This window comes from Dinoponera quadriceps, unplaced genomic scaffold (genome assembly GCF_001313825.1).
Source record: "Dinoponera quadriceps isolate SergipeBrazil2010 unplaced genomic scaffold, ASM131382v1 scaffold2723, whole genome shotgun sequence".
NCBI classification, from domain to species: Eukaryota; Metazoa; Arthropoda; class Insecta; order Hymenoptera; family Formicidae; genus Dinoponera; species Dinoponera quadriceps.
In genome coordinates this window covers 651758-666485 of record NW_014556868.1, presented here as the reverse complement: position 1 = coordinate 666485, position 14728 = coordinate 651758, and the positions used below count along the sequence as shown (strand labels likewise).

General features: G+C 42.8%; 2 protein-coding genes across 4 annotated transcripts in view; one reads left to right on the top strand and one right to left on the bottom strand.

Moving 5' to 3' along the window:
• The first annotated feature begins 192 nt into the window (after positions 1–192).
• On the top strand, positions 193–2107 carry LOC106748319 (protein transport protein Sec61 subunit gamma). Of its 2 annotated transcripts, none has more exons than XM_014626712.1 (4): positions 193–301; positions 1283–1391; positions 1675–1777; positions 1919–2107. In XM_014626712.1, the coding sequence occupies exons 2-4, from the start codon at positions 1298–1300 to the stop codon at positions 1926–1928; spliced, it is 207 nt and encodes a 68-aa protein (XP_014482198.1). In that variant the 5' UTR covers positions 193–301; positions 1283–1297; the 3' UTR covers positions 1929–2107. The 2 variants fall into 2 exon arrangements, with proteins under 2 accessions (XP_014482198.1, XP_014482199.1); XM_014626713.1 differs by lacking the exon at positions 193–301 and adding an exon at positions 321–462.
• Positions 2108–7666: 5559 nt separating this feature from the next.
• LOC106748318 (protein fosB) overlaps positions 7667–14728 on the bottom strand; it is a 33607-nt gene continuing 26545 nt past the window's right edge. Inside the window, exons 2-4 of one of the 2 annotated variants that reach the window (XM_014626710.1) lie at positions 14208–14516; positions 12183–12319; positions 7667–9594 (exon numbers count right to left, since the gene is read on the bottom strand). In XM_014626710.1, coding sequence (XP_014482196.1) covers positions 9115–9594; positions 12183–12319; positions 14208–14454 — 864 coding nt within the window. In that variant the 5' untranslated portion in view covers positions 14455–14516 and the 3' untranslated portion in view covers positions 7667–9114. The remainder of the gene's footprint in view (positions 9595–12182; positions 12320–14207; positions 14517–14728) is intronic. The other variant, XM_014626711.1, reaches the window with a different exon arrangement.

Below are 14728 nucleotides of genomic sequence, written 5' to 3'. Positions count from 1 at the left end.
TCGATCCCTCTAGACTGGTGGGTCCCCTTAAATATAAGATCGAGCTATGAATATCATCCCCTCCCGCAGTCTTTCAGAATCGATCACTCGGCGAGATTAATTTCGCGGCAGTTCGACTGTTCCCGCGTCGTTCCAACGCAGCGCACGCGCCTTCACGTGCCAGTGACGTCAGTCGCGAGGAAGTGACGACCTTACAGCGCACCGTCCACGTAGCGGATCAGGTTCCATCGCTTCGGTATCATCAGCGGCAGCCGTCAAAAACGGCACACTCGTGCGACGAGCTCGATTTGCAACGTGCAACGTGAGTATCGCGGTCTCCCGCTCGATCGTCTCAGCCTCGGGAATCGGTCGCTGGTCTTCTCTTCTTCTTCGCGCTGTTTGTTTCTTCGCGCCTGTGCAATTCGGCTGGAATTATATCTCAAAGGCCTCTGTGACGACCCGGATCTTATTTACTTCGTCGAGGTGCGAAAAGACGCGTCTCCTCGCGTTCTGTGCGCGTAATTACGTTCTGTGCGCGTCTCTATCGCGACGGGATGGGAATGTTCCGCGCTCACGATCTCGTCGTGAGCTGTTCCTGATTCAGTAATTCGCCTAATCCCTCCGTCTCCGGGAAAAATGCGAATCTAACCCTCGTACGAAAGCGTCGCGAGACGTCACGGGGACGCGATCAGTCGCGTTGGCGCACCATGTGCGCCGTCCTGCATTCGTCGAAACGATGCGTTACTTTTGCCCGAATGAATTTCTCGCGCGTCCTATTCTCGTGTCGTTTATCGGGAACGATATTGGCTCCGATGTTGGATCAGCAGAGATCGCCTTAAGTCGCGGATTTCCTCGCGAGATCGTCGGGAACGGGAAGGCTGGTTGACACATGTCGCCCGTCCACGTCCGTTCAAATTTCACCGAGTAACCGTTCAATTTAACATTCGGGCTCGTATTAATAGTCGTTACTTGAAACTTGTCTCATGTGAGATACTCAGATTTGACTTCCGAGTTAGATCGGAGTTTTTCAGTGGAATAGCCTTGGCAGATATACTGTTGGATATATCACACGATTCAACTGAGAAGCTCACATCTGGCACCAAATTGAAATCCAGGTACCTCACGTGGGACAGATTTCAAACGACAATTATTAATACGGGCTTTAAATAACCGTTGCTCATTTTCAGTTGGCAACGTGTTTTTTTTTTCACTGTGTTTGCCATGTACTTCGGATTCATAGAATCTTGCGTTCAAGAGTCCTCTTGCGCAGACTGTCTTCAAGAGAATTGTGTTCCCTTTGCAGCGACTTTCAAGCAACATGGATCAAGTTAAGAAGTTGACCGAACCTGGCCGCCAGTTCGCCAAAGACAGCATCAGGCTCATCAAAAGATGCACTAAGCCAGATCGCAAAGGTAATATGGTTTCCCCTTTAGTTTTATGATCGAACAGTGATCTATTTTAATTGCCCAATAAGTACCAACTAACAGTAACATCAGTGTTAGGTTTTCTCACTCAATAATATAAGTACAATATAACATATGTTGTGTGCAACGGTTACATTGTCGAGTGGGAAATTATAACATTGATCATTACTATCGGTTGATGTTTACTGGGTGAAGATAAAAAATGAAAGAAAGGAAGATACAGGTAGGAACTCGAGGCGAGATGTCTAATTTGTATTTCGTTATGTTTCAGAGTTCCAAAAGATCGCAATTGCCACAGTCGTTGGTTTCTGCGTGATGGGCTTCATAGGATTCTTCGTTAAACTAATCCACATCCCGATCAATAATATCATTGTGTAAGTATCAGCAAGATTAAGATAGTTGTATCTATATGCATCTGATCCTCTCTCCTTCGATTTCCTAAATCACTTTTCCTACCCTTCTTTTATGATCTTCCTTTAAATATTATCTACTTTGTACTTTTTTTGTTTTTTCAGAGGTTCATAAGAGTTGCGTCCTGAGGCTATCTTTAAGATTCCATAAAGATACTTCCGTTGTTGTACGTCCCGCCCCATTCTTATTTATAATATAAAAATATGTACTGAATTGATTTCGCGAGTGAGATAGATGAGAGATGTGTGCGTAATATTAATGAATTTTATAATAAAATGGTTATCTAAAAAACATACTCATCTTTTCTTACGTAAAACATGCTTCCTTCAAAGGAATCTGAGAAATATCGACACGTCAGGAGTCATTGATTTGTCTTAAACTCCCTCTAAGACCAAGTGAAGTTCCAATATCTTTCACTAAACAATTCCTAATGATTACTATTAAATATTATAATAACAATTGCACCTTCTCACTTTTTTGTTAATTTTCCCATTCAAGCGATTCCTACTTAAAAGGGAAAAAGTGTTTCGATCGAAGTAACAGTGTAAAAAAAGGGGGAAAGGGGGGGGCCCTGAGAGCACGAATCACTACAATTATTAGTATCCAAGGCACTTTTATTTAAAGAATAAAATACTTTCCTCGGGTTATACAACGATAAAATTTCGCCAGCCATTTTTCCGTTCCGTTTCGCTCGCAGGTGGCTCGTGGGTTAGTGAGGGAAATTCGCACGAGAAAAACGGCCACATGGTCGCATGGAAAACCACAGGCAGGTACTGAGTAACGAGATATATAAGAGAAGACGCGGCGAGTCGCGTGGTCGACGTGTAGATCTGGCACGCTTGTTCACGCCGTTTCGCAACTCGATATTCTGCTCTGCCGAAAGAAAGCGACGACTCGCTCCCCCCCGAGTGAGGGGAAGGATGAGACAACATGTTCTCTCGATATGTAGCTCGCGCTGATCGAATGATAAGAAAATGAAGAACGTGTGAGACGAGTCCTTAGATACTAGAAGCTACTCGGTATTCGGGATCTTAGCACTGGCAGTAGTAATTCGTTTCGAATAACGAAAACTCGGGCAGCCGGAAGGCTCGCGGAGGTTGCGCTGTTGATGCTCTTTTTGCGAAGCCGACGTCAAAACTACGCAGATCGCAGATTTATAAGGCCTGCTTGTGGACGACGGTTCAGTCGACAGATTGAGTCCGGATCCGCAATCAGTGGTAACGAGCCCTTTTTGACCCTTCGCTTCGAGCACTAAGTTGCAACGTAATTCCTAGCAAAAAGCGTCCCCCAGGGCTATGTGAGAAATTTCCAATTATATTCGCTTGCCGGAACAAAAAATTAAGGCTCACTACATCTATTGCGGATCCAGAGATACTGAAGGTTGCGGAGCTTTCTTTTTCGACAAGTTTCGCAACGCATCTCCAATAGGAGAATTTTGTCAGGAGGTATATTTCCCATCGAGCAAAAAATGTTGCAATCTTTAATCCGCCGACTGTATATGTGTGTGTATAATTCGCGACAGAATTCGGACGAGCGGAGATCTATTTTGCGGAGAGACATTCGAAAAATCGAAAGGTCACATTTACAGACGTGTACGCGTCCCAGTAAGCGAGAAGTCGTTGACACGATGTTATTACAATGATATTTTATAACATGTAACGTTTCCAAATATATAGTTCTTAATGTTGTACATTACAACGTTATTGACAATATTTGGCCGAAACATGAAAAATAGTGTTTCCACAGCATAATTTTAATATTTAAAAATATAATATCAGTGTAGTAACAGTTTAAAAACATTTATAAAATATTATGTCAAAATATTGATAAAATCCGGATAAATGTAAACGTAATTTTAAAAGATTGACTTAATGTTTCTTGCTTGCTGGGGTACGAATGTTCTCTGTAGTACATGGCGCTTGAAATGAAAGGATCTCCGAGAAGGCGAAAGGTATGTTTTTTGCCCGCGGATTCGTGTAAAAGCGTTTCTTCGTTGACACACTTATTATTATTATTATTATTATTACGGCATCTTCCGCTAACAGGCGAACTAGCTCCCATAGATTTGATGCGCGAGAACAATGACTTAAGCGTAGCCCAAAGTGCGTTTGCCGACGAATCTGCTGATCTCTCATCGCTTTTATTAGTATCTCCATATTATCTTGAGATACAGGGTGGTCCTAATCGCTCGTAATCGAGCTAATCCAGCCTGTTAACCGGGGGTATTTCTAAATTGAAAATCTTAATCTACATCTGAATTTAAATTTGTATCGGTGGTGAGGTGGATAAATACAATCGATGAAGGAAAAGCAAACCAAATATGTCCAAAAATACAGTGCTATCCGCGTGATAAGAACAGGAAAACGAATGTTGTCGTTCCTCTCGTGCGTGTGCAATTATGAAACATTCGTCACTTCCGTGCGAATGAACTTCTCCCCCCCCCCCTCTCCGGTTAGTGAAATAAAAAGAACGCGAAATATACCAAAATCTTCGGAAACCTGAATTTTCCGGCATATACTGTGATTAGACGTTTCTCGCTTACTTTTGCGAATACTGTATACTCCTACAACGTCTTCAGGGATGAACTTATTAAAATCTAAAGAAAATTATCCCATTTTTAAGTGATTTCTGTCGGTCGTATGACAGGCTTCCCATTTTTCTTGTGGAATTCTGTGACGAATTTTTATTCGTGATAAATTAATTTTAATTCGTTTTTTCTACAATGTTTTTAAATTTAAAAAGAAAAATTAAACGTATCTGAAGATATATATATATATATGTATCAATATCCCTGAAAAAGTTAAATTCATCCTCATAAAACCCTTTCTGTGACAGACCACCCTGTATAACATAATAACGAAATCATCAATATCACTCTGTCTGTCTCTCTCTCTCTCTCTCTCTTTCTCTCTTTCTCTCTCTCTCTCTATTTTGTTATTATATTACATATACATCGGCGGTATCGAGGATAATTGGAAAGTAATTTGATTTCGTCATAAAATAATTATATTTTAATCGGATTAAACCGTTTTTATCTCTCTCTTTCTCTCTCTTTCTCTCCCCCCCACTCCTTTCTACTTGGATTTTTCTCATACGCATACTACCGCAATTTTGCCCAGCAAAAGCGGCATACGTGCGATTGCAATTATCGATACGATATATAACAATCATTATACAAAATCAGGATGCAAACATTTACGCTCTATGCTCGTTCGCAATTCTTTGGCATTGCCGTACGTGGTTTCTATTATTTTTTTTTCTCTCTTTTCTTCGCGCGAATATGTCCAAAGCAGATCCGAGACGGGAAATCTCACAATATAAACACATACCGCGACGTCTCTATTATATTATTATATATTATTATTATTCTCTATATCTCTCTCGCGATGCAAACGCACTGTGGGAGGGTAACTACCCACGAAGAATTGAGGTATGTATCGTTAGGCACGTAATTATCTGTTCTCCAACGAATCTCTAACCGTTTAATCGTCATGTAATTAAGTGTTCGTTAACTGTTAACGGCGTGTATACTTAACATGCGATTGATTTTCTGCGCGTGAATACATATAATAGATATATAGTATATACGTGTGTGCGCACATACAGTGTCCACCGTGTCGTGTTATTCTTTCGTTCACAGAAGAACCCCTTTCAATTATAACGTGCGAATTATTTTTCCGACGTAATTAAGAAAGATTCGTGAATCACAATCGACAAGAAATCTTAAAAAGAATAGAAAAAAATTTTACGTGTCTTTTTATCTCTTCCGAGGAAGATCCACGGAAAGATGTTTCGGTCGCAACTGTGCGACTGCAGAACGCATTCGTCCAGTTTCGCGCTACACTTTGAGCACACGCGTATATATCTACATTTATGTGTGTGTATATATATATACATATATATATATATATATATATATTTCTATATATAATATATGCGTTTGTATATAAAATATATGCATACATACAATAATAATATTAAATATCATTTCGTTACTTCGTATTATTATAAGTATCCTCTCTTGAACGCGCGCTATCGATTCCGACACTCGACAGTAGTCGTAATCAATATCGATACAGAACTTGTTCACGACACTGGGAGAGCTCAGACACAATGAAAGGAATAAGGAATAAAGATATAAATACAGCGAATTCGAACGAATAGGAACGAGGGATTAATTTCGACGTATGGATAATCATATTTCAGTCCATTTCGATCCACAATAAAGGAATGGAGAACTAGGATTGGGAACATTATCGAAATTCTATTCCTTATAACTTGCGTTATATATATATATATATATATATATTATATAACTTTCAAAATATCTAATAATGATCATCAATATACAAATGAAAGTAAATTTTGATCAAACAACAATTATCAGGAAATGATAAAAACATTAATGATGACAGTAGAGATTCATCAGAGAAAAAAGGAAAAATATATATAGTAAAAATGGTGGAAACGTTCTTATATCTTATTCTCCATTTCTTTTATTGTGTTTCACACTATTTATTTCTAATATCTTATTCCTAATCCCCTATATTTAATTTCTCGTCCCTCATTTCTTTGATTTATGTCTGAACCCTTACTCGCGTGTATTCTCTCTCTCTCTCTCTCTCTTTCACTGGCGACGAATCCGAGATACCTACTCGCAAAATACCCGAATCTCGACGAGACGGTGTCTTGATTCTCGCTTTTGTTAACGACGAGATATGCTCAACGATGCTCGACGACGACGCTCGCTTCCTCGCCTCGCCGGTTTTCTTCTCCTTTCTTTTTTGCGCTCAGTTCGACGTCAAGCACGCGTTGACGTGCGTAAAAAAAAAAAATGAAAAAAAGAAGATAATTTATTCACACGAGCGCGTGTCCGAGGACTCGCGACGGGAATACAAGCAGGTTCGCGGAGCTATTCGCTATTCCTCCGCTGCGAACTCGACCGGGCTTAGAATCGCATCTCAGACAGCCCCTGTCTGATCGAAAGACTACGAGAGTGATGAGAAAACAATTTACTCAAATAAATATTCCTCCGAGTGAATCTACGATTAATAAGCTCATTCGCATTCTTCCGTTTGCGTCGCATGTGAGGAAATAAAGAGATAATTTTTAACGGAAACTTCGAGAGGAAACACACAATTTTCTCAATCGAATTCTGATTCTCACACAGAGGCGACTTTCGAAAGAATCACAGCGATTTCGACATTTCTCTCATTCTCTCTTTTGTTTTTTTCAGGGTCGTATGCGAGCATCGTCGAGACGGTTCATCGTTCCCTTACATTACATCGATTATATTAATAAGGCCTTAAGAATGTCACAGTACGATTATTACGAAGGAATGTCTTCAAAGCGTTCTACGTCGAACGTTTATTCTCGAGTATAACTAGCTCGTTAGAAAAGGAAGGAAGAGGGAGAAGATACGAAAAAAAGGGTGAGGGAAAGGGGACAATGCGAAGATCGATGAACGAGAGGGAAGACGAAAGAACATATATAAATCATTGTTCGCGTTTGCGCAATACGCGTAGTGTCGACTTACGAGCTTATGAACTACGGACTTACGGGAGGGAGAGGCCAACGGAGGAGAAGCTTGGACCGACGAAGTCGGGAGGAAGAACAAAATCGCCGAACATATGCGACGCGAGTGTGTTTCGACTAACTTCGGTTCTCCGACCGTTTCATATGTGGAATGCATATAATCATTCTGCGCCCGCCATCGTTAACCGCAACTTCGTCGAGTGTGTTGTTTAAATTAAATACACGCGTAATTATATAATCTCACTCTCTCAAAGACAAGGGGGAGGGGGGGAGGGGAATTGAGTCAGGTAAAAATTACAAGAAACGAAAATCAAGGAGAGAGAGAGAGAGAGAGAGAGAGAGAAAAGAGGAAAATAGATGTATATGTATGTGGGTGTGTATGCATACCAATTAATAAATTGGTTTAAGGCGAGTCTACTTGGAAATACGCAAATGGCACTTGAAAATAGCAAATTTTTTTGGAAACCCACAAGTGCGCGAAAGGGAACAAAAATATATATACAAAAATATATATATATATACATACTCTATCTTTCTCTTTTCCCTCCCTCTCCTTTCTCCGATAGTTACGCGCGGTATAAATACATCGAAAAATCTCTTCTTCGACCTTCTCGTCCATTTAATCATTTTCCGACTTAATGTTGGAACATTTTGTGAAATTTCGCCGAGAAATTTCACCTCTCCCTGTACTTCTTTCCAACTTGAATTATACCAATGGGCAAAGTGTTAGCAATGTGCCCGGCACACTGCGGCAGATTGACGACAGATTCGATCAGATCCACAGCTATCGATCTCCGGATTAAGTTCGCCTTCTACCAGCAGAATCTGTTGCCACTGCCCGAGCAAATTGGTGGCACAAACCGAGCGAGATACGCGTATGTTTCCATTTCGTTGCATTGAAATGACTGCAGATTACAGATTCCACTCGGCTTCCGCCTTCCATACTCTGTCCGTGGATCCTGCGGTAACAAGCCGCTGATAAAAATTTAGAACGCTGCGCAAAATCTGTCTCTGCGGATTCAGCGATCCGGAAACATTGTGTACTTTCAAGTTGGAAATCCACTCTTTCCTATCAGACGATTTAAGCGGAATACTCCAAGCATTTCCGTTGGTTACATAACTCTGAAAATCCAAAAGTCGCGATGAACAATGGCGTTTGTTGAGAGCAAAGTAACACGGGGTCGCCTGTCTATCAAGGCTACTTCATAATATCCGTGAGAATGTAGCTGTAAATCTGTAAAACGCGACTGTAAGGATCCGTTCCGATATCCACTGTCAGCACTGAAATCCCATAGTTCGTGTTACGTATACTATAGATTTTCAGGACTAGCAAGAAAACGATAAATATCGGGACGCAGCCACAGCAAGCTGTAATATAAGATCATAAGCGAATATGAGTAATTTTCATTTCGCTTGTATGACCTGATGTTAAAGCTTACCGCACCGGTATTATTAAAAATCACTAGCTTTACGGGATTCAGCGAGTAAGAAAATTTCACCGTTTGAACTCCGGTGAGAGAAAGCTTCGTCGCTCATCCCTTCGCATGAAAATGAACCCAGGGCCCTTTAGAAGGTCTTTAATATTATCTTGAATATAATCTCGATGCTCACATACAGCCATGCTCTCACGGACATTGCGGAGTGGCTTTTAGAATGAAATGAGGATTCGTGAGTTACGGGACAGTGTGCGCGCAGGTCCGAGCTTCTCGACTAGATTCTCCCTCCCCTTACGACGACGGTGACGATGACGACGAGGACGACGTTGCTAAACCGTACAACCGGCGTCCGACGTCGTCGGCACGTATGGGCTACCCTGCCGATAGAAATCGGTCTCGTACTCCTCGACCTTGACCGGATGGTACTCGGTGACGCAGTTCTGCGGCTGGTTGAGGGCCGGCGGTGGCGCCGCCGCCTGCTGGACGAAATTGTCCTGGTAGCTCGGCAGCTGGATCGGCTCGGCGAATTGCTGGTAGGAGGTCGCGCTGTCGGCGCTCTGCTTCAGGCAGGTCGGCGTGTGCAGGCTCAGCATATCGACCAGCCTGCGCCTCTGCGTCTCGAGCTCCTGGATCTGCGACTTCAGGTCGTGATTCTGCGTCTCGAGGATCTCGGACTCCTGCACGAGGATCACCGTCTTCTCGCGCTTCTTCAGCCGGCACTTCGTCGCCGCGATCTTGTTGCGCTCGCGCCGCCGTCGACGCCGCTCCTCGTCCTCCGGCGTCAGCTGCAAAAAGCGCCATCCATGTGTCTTTAGAGCAAACAAAGAAAAAAAAACGTCAGACACCCGTCGGCTCCCCGCGACCTCGCGCGATTCCCGCCGTCTTCTATCCTTCCTCTCTGCCCTCTCGACCGGGTATTGTTGGTTGTGCGGGAAAGTGGCGATAGACAGACAGGTAAATCATTAACTCCGATACTCCCGCCGCTTATTTCCACTTGGTTTAAGTAAACTTCAACGCGCGTCGAGTAATTATTTCGCTTGGATAATTTAATCGGGAAATATTTCACTTGGGCCAAAGTAAATATTTACATCCGAGGGAAAATTCGCCAAGGAGTATTGGACTTGTTCAGAAATTATTTATATTTGAATCTAGCACTTTTTTTCTGCGCAAGAAATTTGCGATCTGCCGAGTCCCGCGTATAGCAGGCTCGATTAATTAAAAACTGTCCCATTTTCTAGGCATAATAACGTGGAGAATTTCCAATTAGACGCGTTATTTAATATTTGCTCATCACGACTGCTGGTTTAGGGAAATCGTTGCCGCAGATTACCAACCATCATGATGCACAAATAATGCTCCCGGCTGGAAACTTTTGATGTCACATGCCTGGGGAACAGGATAGCATCAATGGAGTCTGACGTGCCAGGTGACGATCGTGTAACTTTTCTCGAATTAAAATTGAATTTTGAATTAAGATTGAATCTCGAATTACGATGGACCTTGAATTAAGACGGATCTTGGATCGAGACCGAATTAAAGTGGGTCTTCGAAACTTCGTGCTCAGAATTTCAGGAATTTCGAGGTCTTAGTTTTGCGACATCGGGAACGGAGCTCGGAAAATGTATCTGCATGGGAGTCTCTCCGATTTTACCAACTTCGTTGGACAACTTCGCTTGTGTGCTTTTATACTCGGATCCCTGGGATATCAAGCTGTCGAGGATGCGAGGAGAAATTCGAAGGATTCAAAGAATCGTGCAATTGTGGGGTCTTCCGCCAAAAATTGTTGCTCACACGCTCCTCGAAACGGTAGAGTCCTCGTTCGAATTCTCGGATATTTCGTGAACACTCGAGATGCTAATTTCGAATNAAAAAAAAAAAAAAAAAAAAAGGTGAGAGAAGAAGGCTAGAAACCCATCGATCGCGCGCGACGTTGATTAATAACGATCGATAAGTCTCGTCTGAGGGAGAATGTATTAATCGTACGCGGCTCGTTGCACTCTCGCGCGAATTAGCGGCTATTCGTACGGAGATGCTAATCGTCGTCTGACGTGGGGCTCGGAAGGCGATCCTCGGATACGGTAATCGGGGAACACATTGGGACGCGTCATGGCGTTACGGACGTGTCTACGAAAACTCACAGACTTCACTCTTCCCTTACCACGTTCCACTTCGCTTATCGCACGCGCGCTTTTACATCAATACTCTTTGTTTCTTCTTCCACTTTCGCCTTGCACTGTATTTCGTACGTTCGTGCACCGGCGCGTTCCCACCAATTTGAGAGATCATTTCCACCGCAAAATTGAAAGTCGTCAAACCAAAAGGACTCTATTTGCAAATGAACGTTACTCTAAGATATAGGAGATGAGTAATAATGAAGTGATGAAGGAATATATTTTTCGAAAATTGAAGAATACATTTTCTCAACTGCTATTGTGCGTACTATGCATCCGACTTCGATATATCGTAGACATTCTTCATAAATAGGTATTTTAGCAACGAACCGGCCATTTTTTTTACTAAAAAGTCCGAAGACACCCGCGGACTCTAAGGGGGAACGACGGTGAATGATTCTAATTGCAACTGGCGCGAAGTTTCGATGAACCGCACCGCGAAAATCTATACATTTAGCCGCGGAATTCCATCGTGCGCAATTTACACGTATCACGTATTCATTAGATTCGGAGTAGCGAGGCTGGGCGACGTTAAAGCACGCTCGCGAGCGAAACGAAAATGGAAATATCAGAGCGGCCGGAGATAGGACGTAATCGCGCGATTGTAAAGGCGATTCCGCCTGAGCCGATTAAAATTGCGCGAGGCGCGCGTCGCTTCGCGCCCGCAATTTCGCTAATTTTAGCTAATCTGCACTTCATGCCGTAAACAAACGATCCCGATCCGCATGCGCGGCATGCAAATTCGCGAGTGCCGCCGAAAAAGACTGCGCGCGCGCGCGATGGCGCCCGTCGGAATTAATTTATTCGCCGCGCGAGATTACTCGCGACGGCAGTCAAGGACACGCGCGCGCGGGGGACACGAGGATCGAAAGGAATCGGCGGCGAAAGGAATCCGCCTCGATGGAAGGACCCAGAAAGACCTCGCTCTCCCAGGGACTGGGGGGGGAATTCTTTCACTTTCATATGATGTATTTGTTTTATATCATAATTGTCAAAATTGTAAAAAATAATAGTCATGAAATTTTAGCGAATTGATATTAATTAATAAAATTATACGCGTAGATTGTTGCAGCGGAGAAAAAAGGGTCGCGAGAGTTTTACGTTAAAGTGGTATACATAAAGCGCAGAGTTAACATAAAACAAAAGAATCGGGCATTATCGTCTTTAGCGACGCAATAATAAGATAATTAACGAGAATAATAAATATAAATGCAAAGGATCCTTACCCCACTCTTGTTGTTGTTGTTGCTCGACTCTTCCTCCTCCTCGTCGTCGGCGCTGCCGTCCTCCTTTTTCAACTTTTTCCTGCCCTCGTCGCCGCTGCCGTTGGCTAGTCTCTTCGTCTGCAGCGTCAGCTTCAGCCCTTCAATCCGATTATAATTAATTAAAATATCAATCTCTATAATCCTGTAAATTAACGTATACGAGAAAAGCAAGGAGCTTTACTGATCGAGCTCGGTGATTAAATGCGACTGCGACGGCCATGAGACGCGCCGGAAAAGAAAACAGAAGGAACTGTAATCATGGTAGCTTCTTTGAAGCAGGAATGAACGACTATCGTAGCTGCTCTAATTAATAATTAAACATCGGCACTTATTTATTTATACATTAATAATTATATAATAGTATATTTGTATTTATTTTTCATCTAAGTTATTTTATTTGTCACACATTTATTTAACATATATGATAATTATATATTAAATAAATGTCGAAGCTTAGTTGATTATAAGTTCGAACCTGGACGCTACAGCGAGGAGCATTTGCCAGCAAAAACAAACAGCGTTTAGCAGAACTCGTCGTGCTACATTTTGCCATTTTCTTTTCTCTTTCTCTGAATCCGCAGTTTCGAAAATTCGAAACGACCAGAGGTAGAGAAATAGAAGTACGCAGTTGGAAGTATGCAGTTCGTTATGCAGAATTGAACAGATCGAGAAAAGATTATGCGAATGCGAATGTATACGGCTGTTTTTATTTCACGCGAGTTCCTTGGCTCGGCGTCACACCGCGATTAATTATAAACTTCCGTCTGGAGAACTTGAAAATATTACAGCGCGTTACATAGTAATGTCGCAGACAATGATATAGTGATTATTACACCCGCCACTAATTTCCCGAGCGGCGTAAGAACATTCCTGTGGCCTTCGAGGAATTATTGAGTAACCGAGAAGGAGGCGGAGAAGGCGGGGAGGAGGGGAGAAAAGATTGTTAAAATAATTATGTACGATGAATTTACAATATAGTGTGCTCTAATATTCAGGTAATGTCGATTTTTGCGCTGTAATCCTTAAAGAACTTCTTTCAGTAGCAACTATTTTATCTGATAAATCTGAAAAAGTTTAGGATACAACTTCATCTTCAAAGTTTTATCTTCACTTTAAATTAACCGAGATCTCATCTCAATATAGATTATACGTTTCTATATTTATTAAGAAAACACAAATCACCGAATCTTAATTTTTTCCTGTTCCCGCCCTTCAATTTCGAATAAAAATATCATTCGACGATTTCGAATGGAAAAGTGCACTTTGAGCGAAAAAATCGCACGAAATCGGATTACTCGGCTGTCACTCTACGAGTTAAATTTCACTGGAAGAAATTTCGGGAGTGCTAAGCATTCTCGAAATATATATCCCCGATATATGACAGCGGGCTACTCGCTGACGGTTATCTCGTCATCGTCCGGAATCAATTTAATTCCAATTAATTANCAGATCGATCCCCCCCCCCCACTGGGGGGCACAACCGGTGCAAACACAAACACAGCGTGGCAATTACGATAACGATCCTCCGCCCGTGTCCGTTGCGTAACGACGCAATTTGAAAGGAACAGGATTTGCGATTTAATGCGTCGCGCTGGATGTATGCACCGTCGCGAACGAGCGAGAGAGAAGGAAGAGAGACCGAAAGAGTGTACATCCCGCTCGGGAAACAGTCTAAGAATTCAGGTAGAAGTGCGTTAAATACATGCTACGCAAACATTTCAATATCCGGGTTGAACGGAATTATGTATAAAAAAATAATTGCTACTCATTTGACGCGTTTAACGTGAGAGGTTGATTTATTGCGCGAGCGCGCATTTTATCCAGGAGAATTCTTTCCGGCACGGTGTGCGTCGCATTCACATCTTTCGAAAAGTGACAAATCTCGCAAATCAATGCACAACAGTCGCGATCAGGCTTTCGAAGATCCGTTCTATCCTCTCCTTGGTTAAAGCGGAATCCGATGTGAATATATATTGTATGCGTTACCTTCCTTGATGAGCTGACTGCAGGTGTGCTGGACACTCGGTGGGCTGGGCTCGCCGCTGCTGGTCGAGTCCGTGCGGTCCCTGCTCTTCTCGTTGCTGCTGTACCCCTCGAAGGGATTGGTCATGGCGATCAGGGAGTTTACGATTTCCGGTGTCCTTGGCGTGACCTCGGCCGCCGCGACACCGAGAAGACCCGCGGCAGCCCCAGCCGTCGGGCTGGGATTCACGTTCACGTTCAAATTGTACATGGCGATGGTGGTGGTCGTGGCGATGATGTTGTCGATGGAGGGGCCCTCCTCACCATTTAAACCTGGAAACGCACACGAGAGCGCGTCGCTCGCGTGAATCAACGGGCTAATTAAGCCTGAAAGCACGCTAAGTATAATTGAGCGTTTCGAGGACGCGACGCGCTTCTAATTCGCTTCCCCCCCCCCCTTCTTCTACCAAATTTTGATCTTGAAAATCGAGTGAAATCTCGGCGTACGAAGAGTTTTTCTTCGATTTCTTTCGTTTCTTTTAATA

Bases quoted from the DNA above. Each gene is read 5' to 3' on its own strand.
- LOC106748319 (XM_014626712.1), top strand. From the start codon at position 1,298: ATGGATCAAGTTAAGAAGTTGACCGAACCTGGCCGCCAGTTCGCCAAA. The intron at 1,392-1,674 runs GTAATATGGTTT...GTTATGTTTCAG, and splicing joins CACTAAGCCAGATCGCAAAG to AGTTCCAAAAGATCGCAATT.